Genomic DNA, 24,561 nt, shown 5'->3' on the forward strand with positions numbered 1-24,561 from the left:
TTGGAAGAAGAGGTAATGAATATCAGATTATATAGTAAATTTCAAAACTAATGATCTGAGGCCTGCTGATCTTTTAAAAAAGCCAGCCTTGATATAATAAAGTTTGGAGTAGTATATGATGGCTAGTAATGACAGAATAGATTCTATGATGTCCCACACAAAATAACGAGGTTTTTATTGAGGGGTCATTTTAAAGGAATGTTTGTGGTAAATTTTCCCAATTTTGACCAATGGAATTATAACTAAAATAATGAAAACCTACTTGATAACCATCTCTGTACTTTTTAAAGACAAATGAGTTTTTAAAATTAAGCAAAAATCGCATAGCCTTTTCCATGAGTGTACTTTAAAATTGAATAATACAACTTTGATCTGACCCTCAGCTTGTATTGTGCAATTTTGCTTATTTAAAAAGAATATGAAATAAGCTACACTTCTTTTTTGTACACTGATCTATAATTGTTTTGTTATTTATGTTTCATGTGAGGAATAAAATGCACCTTGTAGAAATAGTAAATGTTGGGAAGTAAATACATACTTTGACTTCTGTGCTTCTTTTCCTACACTATATATATATATATATATATATATATATATATATATAAACTTTTTATTAAATCACCATGTGGAAAGTTACAAAGTTCTCAGGTTTATATGTCAGTTATACAATATTCAAACACCCATCCCTTCACCAGTGCCCATATTCCACCACCAAAAACCCCAGTATACCCCCCGCCCCCACCCCCTGCTGTATAACTAATGAATTTTATTTCATTTTTTCTTTACCTTGATTACATTCCATAATTCAACACAAAACTCACTATAGTTGTTGGAGTTTCCACCCAAGAGAGACAGACCTACTACATTTGATAATTAGTTTTTCATTGCTGGAAATGAAGAGATATGTAGCCCCACTGCTACAAGTACATAACTCTCTCTCTCTCTCTTTTTTTTTTTCCTTTTTCCTTTTCCCTTTTTTTTTTCCTTTTCCCCCTCATCCCCCTTCCCGCACCTCATAGTATGGTGTACGCCACTCTGCGTCGGGCAGCATGGGGCTTTTGCTTAGTTCACAGTCCAGAGAGGTGGCTGCTACATTAATAACCTTCACTATTTCAACAAAAACTTACTGTTATTATTTGGAGTTTCCCCCCCAAGTCAGACCTGTTCAAAAGGAACCATTTCACATTGCTGCCAATTATAAATGTTAAGCCGCACAGACGCTGCCGCGTCCACGCGGTTTTGGATTTCTGTATAAAGTCCAGGGAAAATTCTGCCAGAAATTACATAGCCCAGCTCACAGTCCCAGTGCATTGCTGTAAGAAGTCTCTGGAATCAAAGTCTTTAGGCGCAGAGGGTCCGATTCACGCTCAGCGGCTCCGGATTTATTTGGCCTACACTATATATTTATATTTAAAAATCCCAGCTCTGTGATATGGAGAAGGGTAAATGCATTGGAAAGTAGAGTTCCTTAAGGTTGAGTTGTATCACTGTATCACTGTATCACTGTCATCCCGTTGATCATCGATTTGCTCAAGCGGGCACCAGTAACATCTCCATTCGTCCTAGCCCTGAGATTTTAGCAGCCTCTCTTTACTCATTCTTCCCAGTGGTTCCGCATTGGAAGCTCTTTCTTTTTTTATTATTTTATTTTTTTTTATTGAGTCACCATGTGGAAAGTTACAAAGTTTTCAGGTTTAAATCTCAGTTATACAATGCTCTAATACCCATCTCTTCACCAGTGCACATATTCCACCACCAAGAATCCCAGTATAGCTCCACCCCGCACCCCCACACCCCTAACCCCCCCACACCCCTAGCCCCCCTCCGCCCTTTGCCCCCCCCCCGCCTGTGTAACTAATAAATTTCACTTTACGTTCACTCTGATTACATTCAATATTTCAACAAAACTCACTATTATTGTTTGGAGAGTCTCTCCCCTAAAGTCAGACCTGCTGAAAAGGAAGCATTAGATAATTTGTTTTCCATTGCTGAGGATGAAGAGGTATGAGGTCGAGGCCACACTTAGCGGCCTCTCAGTTTTGGGTTTCTGTATTTTAGTATTTTAGTAACTAAGTCCAGACAGATATCTGCCAGAAGTTGCATCATTGCCAACTTGTACTTCTCAGTTACATTATATTCCACATATGAGTGCAATCTTTCTATGTCTGTCTCTTTCTTTCTGACTCATTTCACTCAACATGATACTTTCCGTGTTGATCCATTTATATGCAAATTTCATGACTTCATGTTTTCTGACGGCTACATAGTATTCCATTGTGTAGATGTACCAGAGTTTCTTTAACCAGTCATGTGTTTTGGGGCACTCTGTTTTTTTCCAGATTCTGGCTATTGTAAACAGTGCTGCAATGAACATAGAAATACATATGCCATCTCTACTATACCTTTTTGCCTCTCCAGGATATATTCCCAGGAATGGTATTGCCGGGTGAAATGGAAGCTCAATTTCTAATTTTTTGAGAATAGTCCATATTGTTTTCCAAATGGGCTGAACGAGTCAGCATTCCCACCAGCAGTGAAGAAGAGTCCCTTTCTCCCCGCATCCACGCCAACACCGGTTGTTTTTGTTTTTTGGGATGTGGGCCAGTCTCTGTGGTGTGAGATGATATCTCATGGTTGTTTTGATCTGCATTTCCCTGATGATTAGTGATGTGGAACATTTTCTCATGTGCCTCTGAGCCATTCAGATTTCTTCTTTAGGAAAGTTTCTGTTCATTTTATCACCCCATTTCAGGATAAAAGGAATGAGACCCATCAATTCAGTTGTATTTGGCATATTGAATACACCACGGAGAGCTTGCCAGGCTCTGCTATGTGGGCAGAATGCTCTTGGTACCTTACCAGATTCTCTGAGATGGAGAACTAGGCTATAAGAGGTCTTGTGGCTGAGAATGCCAGGTTGAGGTTGAGTTGAGGACAGGTTTTTCCATGATGGGAATTTGTATGTAGAGGTTCTCCCAACTCATTTCTGGGTCACAATCTATGCTATAGTCTATAGGGACCTCTGTTTTACTTTTATAATCACCTAATATTTCCTTGAGTATTGATGTTGTAAGAACAAAATGTTCATTTCTATCTGGGAGCTACAAGGAGCTAACCCAGGTTATAATAACAATATTCTGTCACTTTTCCTAACATTAGGAGTAGAGGGTATACACTGGCTGGATATATCCAGTCTTTCCATTTTCAAGGAAACTGGCCTACTGCACATTACATTTATTGGGTTAGGGAATGAACAACATAGAAATTTTGCAGGTCATTTCCAGGAAGTGTTAAAATAGGAAGAGTCCACTGATTCTTATTAACAGTGAAAGGATTTGTGTTTATTTTTCTAACATTTTTTGCATCAATTTTTTAATACGTGAGTTTGATTCTAAATATTTAGTTCCTTTTACAAATGCACTTCTTTGACAGCAAAATTTTAAGTCACTGCTATTTATCAAATGTTATTATGAGGCATTGAAGTTTACCTGTATGCTCCATAAAAATATTTTTTGATTCATTATTGACTATTGTTTCCTTTATGTAAGAATTCTTATCATTATCTGAGGTATTTCCCTGAGAGAGTTGTCTTTTCTAGTAAATAAACATATATATGTTTATATATACACACATATATATGTATATATAATTTTGGAATAAATTGGGCACTGAAATGAGCAATTTCATCATGTTTCTCTTTTATCTGACTGATTACAGGGACAAATGCAAAAGTTAGCAAACATTATTACTTGTTTGCTCACTATACTATTTTGCCCTTGGTCCCCTTGGAAATTTGAGATTGTGTACCGTCTGGTAATTTCATTCCATTTGGTTGTGTTGGTGTGAGTGAAACATTGCATGATCGATTTCCTAACAACATGCAGTGGATTCTGCAATCAACAATAGTTCATTGCAAAGTTTGTGAAGACTGGTTAATGGGAGCACTTACTTTTCTCAAGAGATCACCCTTACATAGCTCTTTAATATTGTATAACAAATTGAATTCATTTAATTGAATATGTTAATTTCTTGAAAGCCAGTGACTACAGAGATGTAAAGTAGGCACTTTATAACATTTCAGTCAAGGCTGGACTGTATATTCAGTGATGGTCCTCAAATTCCTACTGCCTAATGATATTGCCGCTGTCATAATAATTTGTTCTAGCAGCAGCCTCATGCATTTTCTGTTTATGGTGTCTCTGCATCTCTTAATAGCATCATTTTCCCTTGTGTTTGATTTAATCTTGTGTTGTGTTGTTCATCATGGTCCCTAAGTGTACAGAATCTATTGCTAATGTTGGCAGTAAGAGTCCACAACAAGTGATGGAGTTGAAAATGAAATTAAAAGTGATTGAGGACTAAATGAGAGCAAAGCCAGTGATGGTTATTGCTGGCCAGTAAGGCGTGTCCCATTCCACCATCGCTATGATCTTGACAAGCAAGAACAGAGTGATGGAAGCTATTAAAAGTTCTTCTTCATTGAGAGCAAAGAGACTAATAAAAATTTTAAAAGGTCTATATCACATATGAAAAGCTTCTAATAACTTGGATCAAAGCCCAGGCCCAGAGGCATATTTCTCTCAGCACCATGATGATGAAGATGATGATGATCAGAAGTAAATTGTTTGTTTGTAATGTTGAGAGGAAAGGCTGGACCATGTTAATTATCACTGCTATCCCTGGGTGGTTTTAGAGACTCAAGAATTATTAATTACACAAAGTGAAAGTGAAAGCTCAGTCTGTGAGTTCTTGGTATAAACTAGATAAGTGGATATTGAAGGATAACTATTTTTAGAGCACATCTTCAATGTGGATGAAACCTCTATATTCTGAAAACAAATACCTGAAAGAACTGTTATGCATAAGAAGGCCAAGTCAATGCCAGATTTTAAGGCTTTCAGGGACTGAATTACAGTCTCTCAAGGGATAGTGTTGAGAGTTCCAGGGAAATCCTCCTGTGATCTGACAGTGGGCATACTAAGGTTTATAGCGTCATTGCAACAGGCTACACCATATAACCTAATCTATCCAGGATTGGGTAAGTGTATTTTATGAGGTTCACAGAAATAGGAAATAGCCCAATGAAGCATTTCTTAGAATCACTACTGTTAAGTGATGCACCGCTGAAGTAAGAAGTCTTTTGAATCAGCCCTTAGAGGTCGTAATTTTCTGATTAATAATAGCACAGTTCTTTTCAGTATACCCTTACTAGAAAAAAAAGAATCCTTGCATAAATTCTTATGCATGTCTGATTGGACTTGGATTCAGACATTGTGGGGGATGAGTATTGCTGAATTTGTATGGCTTTATTAGTTCGTTCTGGTTAGCAGTCTCACTTATCTTATAAGGAACACTCCAATCTATGGAATGAGTTTTTTGCCAAATATTAAGTGAAGTGATAGCAAAATCTTTAGCATAGATATCTTTGAACACATCCTGAATGTAATCTCACAATCAATACTAACAAACAGTTTTTCTCAGTTGAAATAAAACTCATCCAAACATAGGACTCTAAATGGATAAGAAGAGAAATTTAAAATTTCAAGAAACTCCAATTACAGTTTTCGTTTTGAAACACAAATCCTAACTGGGTATGTTAGGAGTATGATCTCCATTTAAGTTCACACTCTTATCTTTCCAACAACTCAAACCTCCTGGAAATAGCTCCTGTAAAAAGATGTCTTAGCCCAACATTTTCTGAGCTACTTGATTTGTGCCCAGTTCATGAAACAAGTGTGTCTTTCCAACACATCCTTTCTTGTTGAAAAAAAAAAAACACTAGAACTGCCATTCATACCAGTGTTCATGAATCTGTCCTTGGTGGCACTTCTACAGCACAGAGAATGCACGGGGCTAAAACTTCTAAAAGTTGATGAGAATGCCAGTGTAGGGCTTTCATTTTTTTTTTCACAAAGAGCTAAAACTCAGTCAGTCATCAACACTTAAGTGGTATTTTCTGCATTAAAGACGTAATTAAAAATAAAATAAGAAAATAGTAAACTGGGCAGAGGGTATCCAGTTTTAATCCCTGGTACCACGTATAGTCCACTGCTAGACACAAGTAAGGCATGAGCACAGCTGGCTGTGGCTCCATAAATAAACAAAAATGGTAATTAAAAGTAAATCAGCTGTTTTCTTTGTTTTAGCTTGCAACATAAAGTCCATTTAAATAATAAGTGTGTTATTAGTATGAAACTCAAGTGTTCCAGCTTAGGGGGCAGACAGGTCAACCCAGAGGAAGATGTGGGCATTTCCTCTGTGTGGCGCTGGTCCCAATAGTAATTGATGATTCCTGCATCAATTTGCTTAATTATAAAAACAAAACAGCGGGTTTTGGTTCTTTTGTTGATTTACCATTTAGTTTTTAAAAAGATTCACTGTTTTACTTTTCATATTCCCTTCCCTGTCCTCCTTTTCACTGTTGCTGTTGGTGTGGCAGTGATTTGGGTTGCACACACAGACCAGAGCATGGTGCTGACCTACTGTTAACTGTGTCAGTTCCCCTGGTCTCACATCAGGCTGCCGTGTTTGAGCACTGGGCGTGGTACCCAGCTCATGTAAGCCTTTTGTTGTGATGCTTGAACACATGATTACTGCACTGAGCACTCTAGCAGTCTTTTTTTTTTTTTTTGGTGGGGGGAGCAGATAGCAGATGTCATTACTTGGGTCACACCTGACTTAATTTCTCAGTTGAAATTAAACTCATCCAAACATGGGACTATATAAATGGATAAGAAGAGAAATTTAAAATTTTAAGAAATTTCAATTACGGTTTTCCTTTTGAAACACAAATCCTAACTGAACTAGCAGTATCACTTTCATTTAAGTTCACACACTTATCTACTGGGAATCAAACCCTGCTCATGTGCATGCAAGGAAAACGTTTTACCTCCTATCCCATCTCTCTGGCATCTAAAAGTGCTCAGGACTTTTTCCTGGCTCTGTGCTCAGGGATGATTCCTGATGGTGCTTGGAGATTAAACCAGGCCAGCTACATGCAAGGCAAGTGCCCTGGGCTGGGCACTGTATTCTCTCCAGCCCCCACATGTGTTACGCACCCAAGGTATGGCTGCGATGCTCACACATGTGCCTCTCAGAGGTCATACTTCCCAGCAGTAGTGCTGGAACTTTCTTTTGGTTGTGGTGCTGTGTTGCATCCCATTTTGTGGTGCTCACACACACCTGAATTCAGTTCAGCTGGAAATGGCGGTGAAGCTGGGGATCACAGACAGCGGAGCTGCCGGGATCTCATTTGGAATATGTGGATACTGGAATTTGAACTCCTCACCATATGCTTGTAAGCCAGGCCCTCTAAACTCTTTATTTTAAATTTTATTCATTTAAAATTTTTTTACAGAGCTGTTCATGATTGGATTTCAGTCATACAGTATTCCAACACCCATTCTTCCATCAGTGTATATTTCCCAGCACCAGTGTTCCCAGGTTCCCTCTCCCTCCCTCCCTCCCTCTCTCTCTCTCTCTCTCTCTCTCTCTCTCTCTCTCTCTCTCTCTCTCTCTCTCTCTCTCTCCTTTTGGGCATTGTAGTTTGCAGTATTGATACTGAAAGGTTATTCAGAATATTCCTTACCTACTTTTAACCCTCAGCTGTTGTCCAGTGTGATCATTCCAAGTTCTTATTGTCATAGCGGTCTCTTTTCTATCTTTCCTACACTCAGCCTTACACACTTGTGGTTAGTTCCAACCATTGACCAGTCTTCCTAACCCCTGTTTTCCCTGGCCATGGATATTATTCTACTATGTATCCTTGTTTTATATACCACAAATGAATGCAGTCATCTTATATAAAAATAGTGTTTTGACTGTAGAAGGGTTGGTGCTCCTTTTTCTGCAATAAGTAGCACTGTAGCACTGTCATTCCATTGTTCATCATTTGCTCGAGCAGGCGCTAGTAACGTCTCCATCGTGAGACTTGTTACTGTTTTTGGCATATCGAATACGCCACGGTGAGCTTGCCAGGCTCTTTCGTGCAGGTGGGATACTCTTGGTAGCTTGTCGGGCTCTCTGAGAGGAGAAGAAATCGAACCTAGGGGTCTGCCGTAGGTATGACGGAATTATTAGAAAAACATTCCAGGACAGGCAAGGAATCTCCTTCAGTCTCACTCTATAGAGGCACAAGCTGCAGTGTACGCTAATTGGTGGGAAAATCCACTTGTCTCCCATTTAATCAGAATATGCATTTTCTGCTTAGATTGGAATCTACGTATCATTTAAAGTGAACATTCTTGTATGGCTGAATCTCAAACATGAAAGCTTTGTAACTCTCATGATGATGCGATTAAAAAAAGTATTGTGGAGTTCATGCCCAATTCAATCAGCTTAATCAATGGCTGAACAAATAGCATACTCCTATATTATTAAAAAATAGTAAAATAAAGTGAACATTCTTGACAATGGCTATAAATCTGGGACAAATTAGAAGTTTGCCTCATTGTATTATTTCAGAGAAAATATAACCATGATGATAGCATTCAGAATCTCATCTTGTTACAATTCAGCTTAACCAATTTACCTTTCCTTTTATCTCTCCATATGATATGAACAATTTTACTTTCATGTTTTAATAAGCTGTTTCACCCAAGTTATCCCATATAAATATTCTCCTTTTTATGTACTTACTTTCTTTTGTGGGCCACATCTAGCAGTGCTCAGGGTTTACTATTGGCACTGTGTTTGGAGAGCTCTCCTAGCAGGGCTGGAGGACCATATTATGTGCTGGGGATTGAACTTGGGTTAGTTGCATGCAAGGCTAGTGCCATAGCCACTATTTTGTCTCTCTGATTCATACATATATGTAGAATACTATATTGATAATTCTCATATAACATTCTATGTTGTAATAACAAATAATAAGTTAAATAGTAAATTAAAGTTTCAGAAACCTTATTTTTTGGGTTTTTTTTTTTTTTTTGCTGGAGTGGGATAGGGAACCACATCCTGCAGTGCTCAGGGATTGCTCCTGACTCTGTGCTCAGGAATCACTCTGGGGGTACTTGAGATACCATATGTTGTACTGGGAATCAAACCCTGCTCAGATTCATGCAATAAAAACTTTTTAGCTCCTAACCCATCTTTCTGGCCCAAAAAACCTTTATTTTCAGACAAAATGAAAATATATTTATTCGGATGATATCCTAATGTGTTTTGAAATTTTACTTTGGGTTTTAGAGCAGTGCACGATGTTTCAGAATTATTCAAGAACACAAATACAATTGGAACCATGGGAAACTATAAAAATGACATTTCTGGATTTGACTGTTTTGTCTTAATTTGTTTTATTTTGCTGTGTGTCTCTGACTCAGTGCTCAGGAGCCCCAGGGTCCCTTTTGGAGACTTCCGGCCAATTGAGTCAGAGAAGCTTCCATTCAATGCTTAGTCCTTGAAGTGCCAAGTACTACCAGGCCATTCTCCTGTTGCTCAGGAACATTTCAGGGCCACGCCCAGCAGTGCAGTGCTCAGGTGACCATATGATGTAGAAATTGAACTGGGATCTCTGCATGCATGGAATGCACTCGAACCCCTGTGTAATTTCTGAAGCTCTTGAGTTTGGTGGCTTAGGAAATATCATTTCAGTCACCCAGCTACAGTGGGTAGCTGTAGATATTGTTTCAATATCATGCACTCTATCTGCAAAAGAAATTTTCTTCTTGACAGTAGCATCAGAATGTTACATTTTTTCCATTGAAATGTATATTATTTTAAAAAAGGAAAATATAGACAGTGAGCCCCAACTCTTATTTTTAGACCTTTAGAAAGTTCTAGAAGGTTATGGGGATGAGGTTTCTGACGCCAGTCCTAAGTTCCCCTTATGTGCCTGGACAGGATCACCACCCAGGACCCACTCACCCTGGGTGATGATCACTCCCAACATGGGGTGTTGTTTTAGCTTAAAGAAATCCATCCTTATCAAGGACTCTGCAAAATGCCCAAATGAGAAATGCTCAATCATTCTAGACATTATTAGTCCAAATAATAAAACTCAGTTCAGTTAGTGGTAAGACTTGTAAAAAGCATCATTTAAACATTACTGAGATATTTGACAAAAGTGTCTATATTTTACAGAAACAAATGTGCAAAAAAGAACACCTTTTAATAACAAAGCACTTGTATTACAAATAATACACTTATAGAAGATAGGATAGCGACAGTTAGAAGCAATTAATTTTACTTGAAAAGGCAAGTATAAGAAATCTAAAACATTGTTTTGTATCTTTATTCCCTGTTTGAATATTGATATGCGTAAAACCAGTGGTTTTTAACCACTGTCCCCGAATGCTTACCAGGGCTGGTCCACAGACATTTCTTGTCTGCAAAAATGTTATTGCTAATTAACTCCTTGTACACCAGGTCATGGAGCCAAATGAACTGGAAAAGGGCTGTCTCTGACTGCAACTAAAAGCAGCCGTGTGCATACACACATTGTTTTGCCAGATTGTGAGGCATTTTTTTAATTTTTACTGATCCACAGATGAAAGAAGTTTGAAAACCACTGTATTAAATTACATTGTCATTTTTTCCCCCAAACTTATATGATGCTGTAATGGCAGGATTGTCATAGAAATAAATAAGAATTTTTGTTCAGCCGGAGTCTCCAAATCTAGTTTAATTTCACCAAATATTTCATTTAGTAGTATAACAATTTTAATTAAAATTTTTAAATCGTTAATTTATTATTCATTTGAACACTTTGTAATGTTTTTTTTTAAGATCTAAAAGGTTCCCTCAAATGGAAAGTACTTCAAAGATGTAATTGGAAAGTCTTTTCTAATTAACCTTTTACTTAATAAGGGGTGGAGAGAAGATTGTCTTCCTCGGCCCTGGTACTGCGTTTCCATTAACTGGCAGAGTTGGCTTTAAGTCAACATTTTACAAGGGGTCACACTTTTATTCTTATGTTACACTTATATCTACTTTATTAATGGCTAAGTGTAAGTACATGGCATGTGGCCATTTCTTTGCTCTCTTTTTATTCAGCTATAATTAGAACTGAAACACGAGAAAATTATTTAAAGTTCTGTAACAATTTTGTATAATTCTTGAGCCAAGTTGTCTCAAGAATAGTTCAAGTCAATATATTTAAGAAACTGATCATTCTGGAAGTGATTTTGAAAAAGACAATTTATTTTAAATCAAAATATCAGTAGCTCTAGTAAGCTTAACATGCTATTATCACATCAGAAAAATCACTAAAAAGAAGCATTTTAAGGGGCAGGAATGATAGTACTGTGGGCAGGGCATTTGCCTTGCATGCGATCAACCTGGGTTTGATCTCCAGCATCCCATATGGTCCCCTGAGCATGGCTAGGAGTAATTCTTGAGCACAGAATCAGGAGTAACCTCTGTGCATTGCTGGACATGATTCAAAAGGCCAAAGAAGCCAAAACAAGAAAAAGAAGAAGCAGTTTAAGGCAGCTGTTATTGTGAGAAGGGGGTTGGGATTTCGTCTTTGTTTAAGTGCTTGGCCTAGTATTATCAGCTCAGAATTACAGGGCACTCGGTTTCTCAAAGAACAGAAGGTGGAGGGGATAAAGTCAGCATTTTCTCATCACATTAGAATTGAGAAGATTTTCTACTGTTCAAACCTATAACTTGTAATCACTGGAGATTTGTACCTTTTTATTATTTTGATTGAATATTTTATTACGGCACTGTGATTTACAAACTTAATCGTAGTTGAGTTTTAGGCAGATAATGTTCCAGCACGTGTAATTACCAGTGTTAACTTCTCTCCACCAGTTTTCCCTAGGAGCCTGAAAGATGGTTCAGTTGGAAAGGCACTTGCCTTACTCTCCTCTCCTCTCCTCTCCTCTCCTCTCCTCTCCTCTCCTCTCCTCTCCCCTCCCCTCCCCTCCCCTCCCCTCCCCTCCCCTCCCCTCCCCTCCCCTCCCCTCCCCTCCCCTCCCCTCTCCTCTCCTCTTCTCTCCTCTCCTCTCCTCTCCTCTCTTTTTCCTTTTCCTTTCATTTCCTTATCTTTCCATTTCTTTCTCTTTTCTCTTTTCTTTTTCTTTTCTTTCTTTGTTTTTAAGGATTTTAATTTGATCTGTTAATTTCTTTCAGAAAGTCCAGTGAAGTTTGACGCCAGTGGTTTGCTATTTACCTAATTTTTTTTCTGGCATTTTCATCTCATTTCCTGATAATAACCTTTTGTTTTGTTTGAGGGGTAGAAGAGTTGGGGCCACCCCCAGCAGTGCTCCGGCACTATTCCTGGTGCTGTGCTCAGGAGATGATCTCAGGGCCATATCTAGTGCCAGGGATCAAACTGAGTTTGCATTACATGACTGCTTGCAAGGCAAATGCCTGTCCCCAGTGCTGTGTGACTGCTCGTGGGCTCACTGGGCTTGGGTGCCACAAAACATCCATTCAGGAACAGCTTTAAGACTCAGAACTGTCTGAGCTGCAAGGGTGGGATGAGGAATGAGTCCTGGGGGAGATGTGGGGAGGGCTTGATTTTTCTTAGGACCCAGGGAACAGAAACTGCCTTGGGTAAACCATGTCAGAGTCTCAAGGTCTGTGAGAAGCTTTACTAAATCAGACTCCTCTAGGAGCAAACCTGACTCCATGAAGTGGGGGCCTGGTGGACGGACACATGGCACACAGGTCCAAATCGCATTTCACTTTCATCTGATCAGACTTGAGATCAACGAGACACAAGTCAGAGTAGGAGCCTGTCCTGCATTCCAAGATGACAGGGACACCTGATCATCCTGCTAATAGTCTGCCCCCTGAGGTGCTTCTGACCATTCAGAAGCAAGACAGATCTGGTTCCTGATCAGGCCAAAGCTCTGAAAATCTCATCCAGATCAAGTTCTTTTCCACTGCAGTAAAGCAACTGCCTCTTCCAGTCTGGTCTTCATTGTTCTATCGGCTCTTGGCACACCTGTCCCTGTTGACAAAGCAAAATGTGGCATTTTCTATGGGGTTTTTAAAAAGAGTCAGAAATAGCTTCATTCACTTCTCATTGTGCTGGCCCTGAGTGATTAACAACATATGTTGTTTTATACTATCATTATCCCCTTCATTACACATATTTAATGACTTTCCACAATTACCTGATATTTGTTTTGCCAGAGTATTTGAAGACCCAGAAACTGATTTCCTACATGTCAATGCAGGATGAGAGGTAAAACAATTGAACAAGAAACACCTTGTCTTGAAATAGTATCACTAAAAACCGGAAGATTACTCTCTGACACATCGCATAGTTTTTGATTTTTTTTTTATTGATTCAAGTGCTTTCACCTAAATAATGATAATGATTACCATCTATCAGGACACTTACTGATATTTTCAGCTAGTTATGTGGTAGGAAAAAATTGCAGCTTATTACTGTGGCCAAAACACAGAACTATGTATTTTGAAATAATACCTTAAAGAATGATACAATATTTCTGATCTGTGCAAAGATTTAAGATGGGGACAAATTAGCTTTCTTTTATGCTTGAAAAAAATAAATGGTTCAAATACCATAATCTGTCTAGAGTTCTCTCATTGATGTTTAGTAAGCTCCCAGAGAACTTAATTTCAATGAGGAATTGCTACATTCCTTCACTAGTGAAAATGGAGGCCCGTCTATGGCCGACCTCTGTAGATTATGCAGAGCAAAACAAAATATAAACCTGAGGCATGTTTGGGGTATCCAGACTCATACTGGGAAGGGTCCCGCAGAGGAAGGGTCTTGGAATCAGTGGCCAATCTTTGGAGGATCCCAGGACCAAAATCTTGGAGCTCTCTGATGAGATGAATAGGAGTAGAACTCATTGCCTGGGACTGTAGACAGGCTAAGATATTTCTGTTTACGCTTGAGATGGTGAGGATCCACTCATGAGCTAAGTGTGGTAGTGTCTGACTTGTTATGTGATTCAGGTTGGTCTGACCACACACTCGGAGCCAAGCTGTAGGGGCTGGGAGGCAGTACAGGTTCGAAGCTTGTTTAGTACGTGGCAGACCTAGATCTGAACTCCAGAACTGTGTATGGTTCCCCACCACTGCCAGGAGTCACGCCAGAGCCCAGAGGCAGAGTAACCTCAGCACTTTCAGGTTTGGCCTAAACAGTCCAGCACCTTGAACACCAAATTGAGAAGATAGCCTCAGGAGTGCTTAGTAGGCAGCGTAGTTAAAAGGATGGGGATATTCAATTGGGTGAGTTGTGGGATAGAAGAGTAATCTCACATCTGGGTGGCAGTAGTTCCACATCCTGGAAGTGAGTCTCATACTTATCTTGTAGGAGCTAGTCCCACAACCTAAAGAGAGGATGGTTTTATAGCTTACAGGGTACGGTAGAAGTATGGAAGATATTGGAAGATATTGGAAAAGTACTGGCTCCCCAAGTGGACAGGGGAATGGTCCTACAGCTTAGAGAAGTGTTCAGATGATCCCAAAGTCTGGTAGGAAATGGAACTGAAAGGCAGAAACTGTTGAGTTTATGGAGGTCAAATCTAGTATGAGATTAGAAAACTGGGGCCTCAGGAAGGATAGGTAGGATTAAAGAAGGTCCTACATGATCATAAATGTCAAAAGGCAATTACCTAGAGATGATTTTTAACTGGATTGGAGTATACTATCCACATTTATATCTATATATACATTAAAAGTACATTTGTGTTTATTTAATATATTTTGCAAATAGCAATATGATGATTCAAACTATTAAGATAGATCTGAACGTGAAAATCCTTGGTCTGAGGTGACTGTTTACACTGGTGCTTTTTCTAAGAGTAACTCAGGATTATCTTTAACTAAAATTTATTGCATGGAAATACATGTAGGTTACAACAGAAGTGTTTGTAGAGACAGGTAAGCAATTCTGATGCAACTACATTATTGACAAATTTAAGTCTACAGGCTTCTGCAATGACTCAGCGATCCTGGTTCATTCAGCACACTCTAAATCAGTCCCTTCCCCATCATAAAGGTTACCCTATGTCTCACTTTACACCTCACAAAATCCCACTGTGATTTATCAAAGAGACATCCATTCTTTACATTAATTTCTCTTTGTGTATATCACATAATTATTTACCATATATACACCCCCACTTCCTTTCCTGTGCACTGAGCCATCCCTACTGCTATATCATTCCATTCCCTACCACATGTCTCATCATATACATACATCACCACTTTCTCAACCTTTACCTCACTGACCTTTCCCCGTGTTTTATCTTTCCCCGTGTTTTATCTTATATATTATATATCACTCCCACTATTCCACACCCAATTCCACATCATGTACCTCACCCTGTTTCTTGACATATACATCTCAGGTTCCATTGAATACATCACATTGTTACTAACCATATATATCATCACCACGTTACTCACAATTTATAAAACTACTTGCATTACCCTATACCTGATCTTCTCTTTGCTCTGTTCCATCCTGACTATATTCAGCTTTGAATCCTTTGCCAAAGTGGTCACCTCCATTTCTTGTCTTCTTCAAAGCAGGATTCTGATGCCCATGCTATAGGTATTTCTGTTTTTATAGCCTATAAAATGTCCTGCATCTGAAATTCACTGCATCACCATTTATCCCTCTCATATATTGTGTCATAGGTATTTACATAGGTATCATGTAATTTTTTAGTTAGTTTTAAAAACAAAATTCAAACTTCTGTAACATGTATGTGGATTTTTAAACCTTCACTTTACCTGATAGAAGCTGAATTCCTAATGTCAGTTTTGTTATGTTCCTCAGATTCATCTCAGAACTGTGCCATGGGATGTCAAGGATCAAAATAAAAGAAAGGGGGAACAAAGCAGAAGAAGACACATATACATAGAGAAGTGTAGAAAGGAGAGATAGTGAGGTGATAGGACTAAAAAGAGAGGGAGATTGGAAGAGACAGGAGAAAAAGAGGAGAGAGGGAAAGAGGAGTAGGAATATTTTGAAAGTACTAAGAGAACCAAAAAGATCAATCTGAGTAGGTCATAAAAGTTTGTTTTGGAGAAAATTATTGGTGTAAATAGAAACCTTGTTACCTAAAACCAGCACCATTATATTCAGTAATGAAAGCTATATTTTATTAAAAAATACAATACCTTTCAAGAACTGCAAATAGTTTTAGTGTTTGACATCAAATATGGTTGTAGAATTTAAATGGAATTACTCTATTAAAAGAAAAGCATTTTGATTGGTTTTCAATATTTGGTCAAGGACATAAAATTAAATCTATATAAAGGCCAAAATAGACTATGGAATGCTTTACATTTTGTGCAAATTTATTCAGTTTTATTGAAAGAAGTTGTCTTTCTGCCTTTATGAAAATAGAAAGGTTAAGTGGATATAACGCTATAGAGATTATATTCAAACTTTGCAATATAAAGTTTTCTTTACTTTTCCTTTCATATTCTTGGCACAATCTCTTTAATTAAAACAGTCTGTGTAAATTTGTTCCTGAGAAAAAGTGGAAATGCTAAATGGCTTCTGGGATTCCAATTTTATAGTCTGTCAACAATAAAAGAATAGGAATCAGGTTTTCCACGTGATATAATGAAATCCTTCATTAGGAACAAGTGACATTTGTGGTCCTTATTAAACAAGTCTTCTGTATTTGGAAAGTAACTCTCTTAATGTGCTTAAAATTGCCCATCTTTGACTTTATGTGAGGAGGGGTGAGGTACTTTTCTGTGTTGCTGGCATTTTTCCCACACATGTACAACCCTGCACAAGTACTTAACCCAACTATTCAGGTATACACACCCACACCCACACGCTCTCTGACCCTCCTTGTTCATATCTGACCACACAGACACACATTCCAATCCATTGACTCATGCTGCTATCAACTATGTACTGCATAGATCTTTCACATATGCATAGGCACACATGCATACCCTTGCTTGCATACATTTACACATGCACATTTTTACATCCACAGGTACACGTGACATACTCAAATAACATATGTGCACACATTCTCATTTATGCATTATTTTCCCACTGGTATTGACACTTGCTTCCAAAGACAAGCATGTACCATGTTCACACATACTCACAGCCACAATACATGCATACATTTCTCACACGTGCTCACTCACACCTGTGCACACCACATTCACACCTACATTCACCTGTATGTACAGGCCCACATCATACACCCAACCCTGCTGTGTACAAATCATTTAAGATGCTGCAAAACTAAGTTTAATTTATGCCATAGCAAATCATGATATCACTGAATTTCTCCTAATATTTTGCCACTTTTGCATCCCTGCAGCTGACCAGACAGGGATGTTGTTCATAGGAGATGCTATTTTGCAGGTCAGTATTTTACACTGCTCTAATTTTTGCTTTATTTTATTCTAAACATATAGTGATCAATTATTATCTTCAAATTCTTAATTTGTCATCTATTCAGGTTAATGGCATTAATGTAGAACATGCAACCCATGAAGAAGTGGTAAGTGTATTCTATTTCATAGCTTTGCTTATTATGTAGTCTTTTATTCTAATTTTCTCTTTCAATTTATAGTCACCAAATGCATTCATAGATGTGGAATTTTTGAATTAGGGTAAAAGGCTTTAGTAAATATTGTTCCTAAAAGATCTTTATTCTGAAAGACCCATTGTGCCATATGCTTTAGATCATTTCACACGTTTGTCAGGGGTATTCACAGACTCTATAAAAGTAAGTTTTCTTGCTCTTTTTCCCCCCTTAAATTGAATTACCATAACATACACAGTTACAAGGCTGCTCTTAAATTGAATAACAAGAATGAAGCCCAGGAAGTGTGGACTACCCACCCACAGGTACTGAGGTGCATGGCTGGCTATAATGAATGGGCCCATTAGAATTTCCCTGGACTCTCCGTGGTAACTCTGCTGTTCACTGATTCCCTGGCATACTATAGGGTACACACACAGGGGGCTGTCTGGGATGGCGATACGTGGAAGTTTGGGTCAAAAGGCATTTGCCCAGTTCTTTCTCCAAGGAAGTGAACATTGTCTACATTGTCTAGTGTCAGGTTAAAATTGTTAATGCAAAGAAGGAGGAAGTAAACATCCAATCAGGAGCTTTTTTCTGGCTGCATAGGTCTCCTGCTCTGTGTGTGTGTGTGTGTGTGTGTGTGTGTGTGTGTAGTGTGACTGTGTGACATGGACCTGTAGACAAAGGAAGAGGGGGGGAGGGGAGCACAGGAGAGGGATCACTGAGAAGCAGGAGACAGTAGGAAGCACAATTACAAAAGGTGAGACTGGAGTAGTGAGAGAAAAAGGGGGACAGAAGTCAGGTGAAGAAGTCCAGGGGAGGTGATCTGTGCATAGGTGAAAGAAAAAGGGGACAGGAAAGGACCTGAGCCGGCAAGAGCACTAGAGACGAGAAAACTCTGGTTTTCTTACTTGGAGTTTTATTTTGTCTGTTACATCGAAATTAAACAAAATTTTCTTCAACTTCCTCTAAGAAGGGATGAGCATGCATGCATTCATTGGTGTTTGTTTCTCCATAAAAAGGAAATTCCCCAAAATACTCCTGGTTCTGTTCATTGCAAAGGATTCACAAAATGAATCTTAATCACTCTATATGCCATCTGTTGGTTTGGAAAGGTTTGCCACTTTGGGTTGACAAAAATGCATATTCTCATATGTGGAAATAAACATATGGGGATAAAGATATGTGTGGTAATAAATATGTAACATTCTTCTATATAATACACCAATTTATTTTAACCCACATTGACATGTACTGTAGCACCTGTGGTACAGTGTTAACTGTCCATAAATCTAGTGGGCAAATTCTGAGTCACTTCACCGTCAGAGAAACAGAAGGTAGGTATCTGCAGTGGAGAAGTTGGTGAAACTGGGGAACAGAAGTGATTGCAGATATCCTGGAATCACTCAGCATGTTGGCAAGTCCAAACTCAGAAAAACTCACACTAGCTGACCATCTGACCAGGACAGGAACAGGATATGTGCTGTCTCTTAGGATCTCAGAATGACAAATAGTTTCATTTGTATGCATTATGGCATGTAAATTTTAAAATTCATATCAAATGACAAATTAAGATTGTCCTAAAAGTGTCACTCTTGTTGAATATGAAAACCATTAGATCCTATAAGAACTATTTATTAAAATTTATTAATAAAAATTAATAGCTTGGCGCGAGCCTCAGGCAATCACAAGCTAACGTCCAAACTTCCAAAGCAGTGCAGAGAAGCGATAAAGGAAAACCTCAAAGAGAGAAGAGCAGCAGTGCTGGCTGATGTGGCAGAAGCCAGGAAAAGTATTCGCAACACTCGCCTGTCCTTCGCCAACTACAAGACCAAGATGACTGCCCTCCGACGTCCTGATGGATCTATCACATCTTCCAGAAGGGCAATGGAGATTATCCATGACTTCTACTCAGATCTCTTCGATAGCTTCATCCACCTGCCCACATACCAAATTCCACAGGATGGATATGTCGTTCCCAACGTTATCCCTTCTGAAATTCGACACAACATTTCATTAGTAAAGAAGCATACAGCACCTGGTCTAGACAAGGTCAGACCCGAACACCTGAAGAATCTGCCACCAGTACTTGTCAGTACACTGGCTCGGCTCTTCTCAGTGCTACCTGTCTGAATGCAAGGTTCCGTCTCAGTGAAAACCAGCAGGACTGTCCAGTTGTACAAGAAGGGAGACATCCACGACATCAGCAACTATTGCCCAATCCACTTGTTTTCCATCGCTATTCACTCGAGTCATTCTGAATAGAATAGGCAGAACACTAGACAAAGGAAAAGCATGAGAGCAAGCTGGGTTCTGAAAAAAATTCAGCACGATCGACCATATCCACATGGTGACCAAGCTCATTGAGGTTTCTTGGGAGTTCAAGATGCCGTTCTGTCTAACGTTCAATTTAAAGAAGGCCTTTGATTCTGTTGAGACTGAAGTGGTCATCGAAGCCCTAGCCAAACAGGGTGTTCAAACTCAGTACATCAGGATCCTCCATAAGCCGTATTATGGATTCACCAGCAGGATCTCACCATTCTACAAGAAAGTAATCATCGATGTTAAGAGAGGGGTTCGGCAGGGCAATACAATTTCACCAAAACTCTTCAGAAACTCTTCAGTGCCACCCTCGGGAATGTCATGCGACAACTGGAATGGGAAGGAATGGGAGTGAAGATAGAAAGTCGGCAATTACACCACCTCCGCTTCGCTGATGACATCATTCTCATAACACCAAACATTAGCCAAGTGACATGAATATTGGCCGACTTCGACCATGAGTGTGGAAAGGTCGGACTGCAGTTGTATCTCACCAAGACAATGTTCATTAAAAATGGACTAGTCCCTGATGTTTCATTTGCTGTCAATGGAATGAACATCTCTGAATGCAGCAGTTATGTGTACCTAGATCGAGAACTCAATATGACGAACAACCTGGCACCTGAGCTATACAGGAGGAAGAGAGCGGCATGAAACAACTTCAAGAGCGTCAAAGAAATAGATAAGAGGACGAAGAACCTCCGATTCTGGGCATATCTCTTCATCTCCACCGTTCTTCTTGCACTAACATACGCCTCAGAGACCTGGGCCCTACAAAATCAGTATGAGAATGCTATTTGGGACTCCCAAAGAGGAATCAAAAGAGCTATGCTTGGAGTATCACACTTCACTCAAGTGAGAGAAGGAATCTGGAGTTCTGACCTCTGCTGATGACTGAGAATCAGGGACAGTGTCTCGTTTGCCAAGGAGTCAAAAATCATATTGGCCGGACACGTAATGCAATTTAGAAATGACTGCTGGACTAGAGCTATTACAGACTGGATTCCATGGGACGTCAGAAGAACGTGTGGTCACTCGGTCAGAATTCTTTGTCAAGACCCTGAATGAACAGTTTGAGGCTTTTCATATTCCTGGAGCAAGCAGATGCCATTGGGATACACTAGCACGTGACAGGGATGAATGGAGATATTACTGGTGCCCTTGCTCAAGTAAATCCATGAGTAACATGATGTCAAGTGATCAAGTGATCAATAAAAATTATTTTGTGGAATATCCTATTTAAATTGAAATCAGTCCCTAATAATGCATTTAGCAATTTTTGTTATCACTAGGAGCTCATAAGAGATTCTAAATTTAAGTAGTTGTGAACTGAAGAACACCCAGAAATAAAGCCAAACACCAAGTTAAGAAATAATGAGGATACTCAAATCAAAACAAAATTCCCATATCATTCTTCCAGACTGTAACCCCACTCAGAAAAATGCACAGACAGTTTACTTAGTGCATCTCAAGAGGGTTTATTTCATTTTTAACATATGCTGCTGTTATTAGAGTTTTCCTAACAGACTCGCTTTTCTTTTATCTCAAACCATCCATTCAATAAATATTTATCTTTTATGAGTAATACTGATGCATGGCATGCTAACATCATATTTCTTTCCTTTCAAAATTTTACTCATCTGCACAGCAGGTAGGGCATTTGCCTTGCACGTGGTCAACCCAGGTTCGATTCCTCTTTCCCTCTCAGAGAGCCCACCAAGCTATCGAGAGTATCCCTCCCTCATGGCAGAGCCTGGCAAGCTACCCATGGCATATTCAATATGCCAAAAACTGTAACAAGTCTGACAATGGAGTTACTGGTGCCCACTCGAGCAAATCGATGAACGACGGGACTACGTACCAAAGATAAATGAAAATACCTGGTATTTATTCTTCCCCTTTTTTACTTTACTTAACATGATACCTTCCAGTTCCATCCAGATTGTAAGGAACTATGGAATTGTATCATTTCCTCTTTACTTATGGCTGCATAGTATTCCATTATAAATTTGCGCATATACATTTATGTCATGATTTCTTTTCCATTCATCTCTAATGGACATTGAGGTCCTTTACATAATCTGTCTATTATACTAAACACTGAAATGAACATATGTGTACTTTTCTTTGTGAATTAAAGTATTTGTGTTGGAGGAGCAAATGCCAAAATATGGTAAGCACTGTAAACACTGTAGTCCTGTTGTCCATGGATTTCCTCAAGCGGGCACCAGTAATGTCAAAATTATGAGACTTGTTGTTACTATTTTTGGCATATCAAATGTGCCACGGGGAGCTTATCAGACTCCGCTGTGCAGGCAGGATACTATTGGTAGCTTATCAGGCTTTCCGAGGGGATGAAGAAATTGAACCCAGGTCGGCCATGTGTAAGACAAACACCCTACCCGTTTTGCTATGGCTCCAATTGTGCCAAAATGTGGTATTGTCATATTATACAAATGCTCTATTACAGAACTGTGAGAAATCTCTGTATTATTTTCTATAGTCACTAAACCAGATAGCAGTCCACCAACAGTGAATGAGGGTTTTGTTTTATCATAGTTCTGCCACCACTGGTTATTTCCCATGTTCTTGACTTAAGCTATTCTTCCTAGTGTGAGATGATATTTCATTATTTTTATTTTCCTAATAAAAAGAGGTGAGGAACATTTTTCCAATTACTGGCCATACACGCGTCCTCTTTCTGAAAGTTTCTGTTCTTCTCTCACATTTTTGATGATGCCATGGTTTTCTTGTTGCTGAGCTTTGCAAGATTTATATGTCCAAAATATATAAATTAGTATATCTTTTATATGATGCACTGTGTGGCAAATATCTCTTTTCAGTAGAGGTGTCTTTTAATGTCAGTTTGAATTTCTTTTGCCATAATGAAACTTCGTTTTGATATAGCATCATTTATATTTGTTTCTATTTAAATAAGGTCACCTCCTTTAAAAATAAGAATAATTTTATAAATAAATGAAACATTGTATTCAAACAACTACATTGAATCCACTGCTGAGTAGAGGTAGTGATCCTTTCTCCAATCTAGTTGTGGATTCTGTGTCTTCACTTAGATCAGGGGGCAAACTCCCATTCCCCTTTTCTCTTGATCTGTTCTGTAAAGTCATCACTGCCTACTATGTGGCTTTCTCACATCTTTGCTTCTCTGGTTTTCTCAGTCACATCTCATGATAAAGTATCTAACATTTCCATTATGTTGAAGTGACAAGTTAGAATAGCCTTAACAGTTCATTATACAAATAAATAGGCTAAAATGAATAGGTTAGATATAAGATTTGAAAGAAGGAAGAAAAGAGCGAAAGAAATAGAGAAAGAAAGAAAGAAAGAAAAACAAAAAAGGAAGGAAGAAAAAAAAGAAAGAAACAAAGAGAAAGAAGAAGGATAATAGTAGAAAGATGGCACACATAGATAAAGATTTACATGATGGGCAATATATGACAAATGTTTAAATAGGAAGATAGGTAATAAATACGTAGACGGATTTGCTGTTTGGTAGATATATAACCAATGAATATTTTCTTATTAGTGAGATAAAATTATTTAGAGGGATGGTTCTCAATCTCCATGCACATACCTTACAGTGGCCTGGAACCCCATTGAGATGAGTAGGTACCTTTGGTTCAGTCTTTCTCTGTAATTTCCCAAATTAGTAGTGTTCTGAGTCATGTAAATAGAAAATCAAGCTATTGTTATGGGAAATGTGATTCTGAGGCAGTGGTCAGTGCTGGGAACCTAACCTGGTGTCCATGCATGTTCTTTTCCCACTGGAGCAGAGCCACACTCAAATCACTCCCCTGAGGTATGGACATACCCTTGCCCTGTTCAAGGGGATGTATATTTATAAAATGAGGAAGTATAGAAATTGATGGAGACCCATAGGTTGCATTGTGATAGCAAGACCAGTTTCTGTTCAGCTCATCTAGTAACTTATCACTTGTAACAGATCAGTTATACTCTGGAAGGGAGCATAAAATGAGGTCCCAATAACCATCCCACCAGACTCTGAGCTATTGAGAGTAGCCCGCCTGCATGGAAGTGCTTGGCAAGCTCCCCATGCTGTATTCGATATGCCAAATACAGTAACAATAACAGGTCTCATTCCCCTGACCCTGAAAAGAGCCTTCAATTGTTGGGAAAAACAAGCAAGGAGAGGCTGCTAAAATCTCAGGGCTGGGACGAATGGAGACGTGACTGCGCCCACTCGAGTAAATTGATGAACAACAGGATAACAGTGATACAGTGACAGTGAACAGATCAATTATAACTTTAATTTCCTAGCTACTTCAGTTCTAAGAACTTCAATTGATTAATCATGCCTCAGTACTGCTGCAGATCAAACCACCAACCCTCCTGCCCTCTAAGGTCACAGCTCCACCTTTTCTAGTGAGTAAATGCTGTCTCCTGCATTCCAACACTTGGTAATACAATTAGCCTGGAAAACCACTAGCTTGAGGTCCCACATCCAGAACCTTAATAACTCAGGGAATCCAACTAACAATGGATCTCCCTAATTTAGGTTTCCCTAACTATGATTTCACTAACTTGGGGTCCCATTATCTGTCTCTCTATGATGGGCCATACCCCATGGTACTCAGGGTTTACTTCAGGTTCTCCACTCAAGGTTCATTCCTGGCTGGGATCAGGGGAGCTTATGATTGCCTGGGATTGAACCCGGGTCAGCTGCTTGTCGTCTGCATGCAAGACAAGAGCCTTTCTGCTGCACTGTGTCTGTATCTCTGCAGCCCCGATGTCAGGGAACCAGTAAGACTGG

General features: G+C 39.0%; 1 protein-coding gene across 3 annotated transcripts in view; it reads left to right on the plus strand.

Annotated features, from left to right (window-relative positions):
* The window catches only part of SNTG2 (syntrophin gamma 2), a 439,433-nt gene that overhangs the window by 185,182 nt on the left and 229,690 nt on the right, over positions 1–24,561 (plus strand). For 2 of the 3 annotated variants that reach the window (XM_055120048.1, XM_055120049.1), the window contains exons 5-6: positions 17,238–17,281; positions 17,379–17,420. The exons of the other annotated variant lie outside the window; for it this stretch is intronic. In XM_055120048.1, coding sequence (XP_054976023.1) covers positions 17,238–17,281; positions 17,379–17,420 — 86 coding nt within the window. The remainder of the gene's footprint in view (positions 1–17,237; positions 17,282–17,378; positions 17,421–24,561) is intronic. 3 annotated transcript variants of the gene reach the window in all.

This window comes from Sorex araneus, chromosome X (genome assembly GCF_027595985.1).
Source record: "Sorex araneus isolate mSorAra2 chromosome X, mSorAra2.pri, whole genome shotgun sequence".
Lineage (NCBI taxonomy): Eukaryota > Metazoa > Chordata > Mammalia > Eulipotyphla > Soricidae > Sorex > Sorex araneus.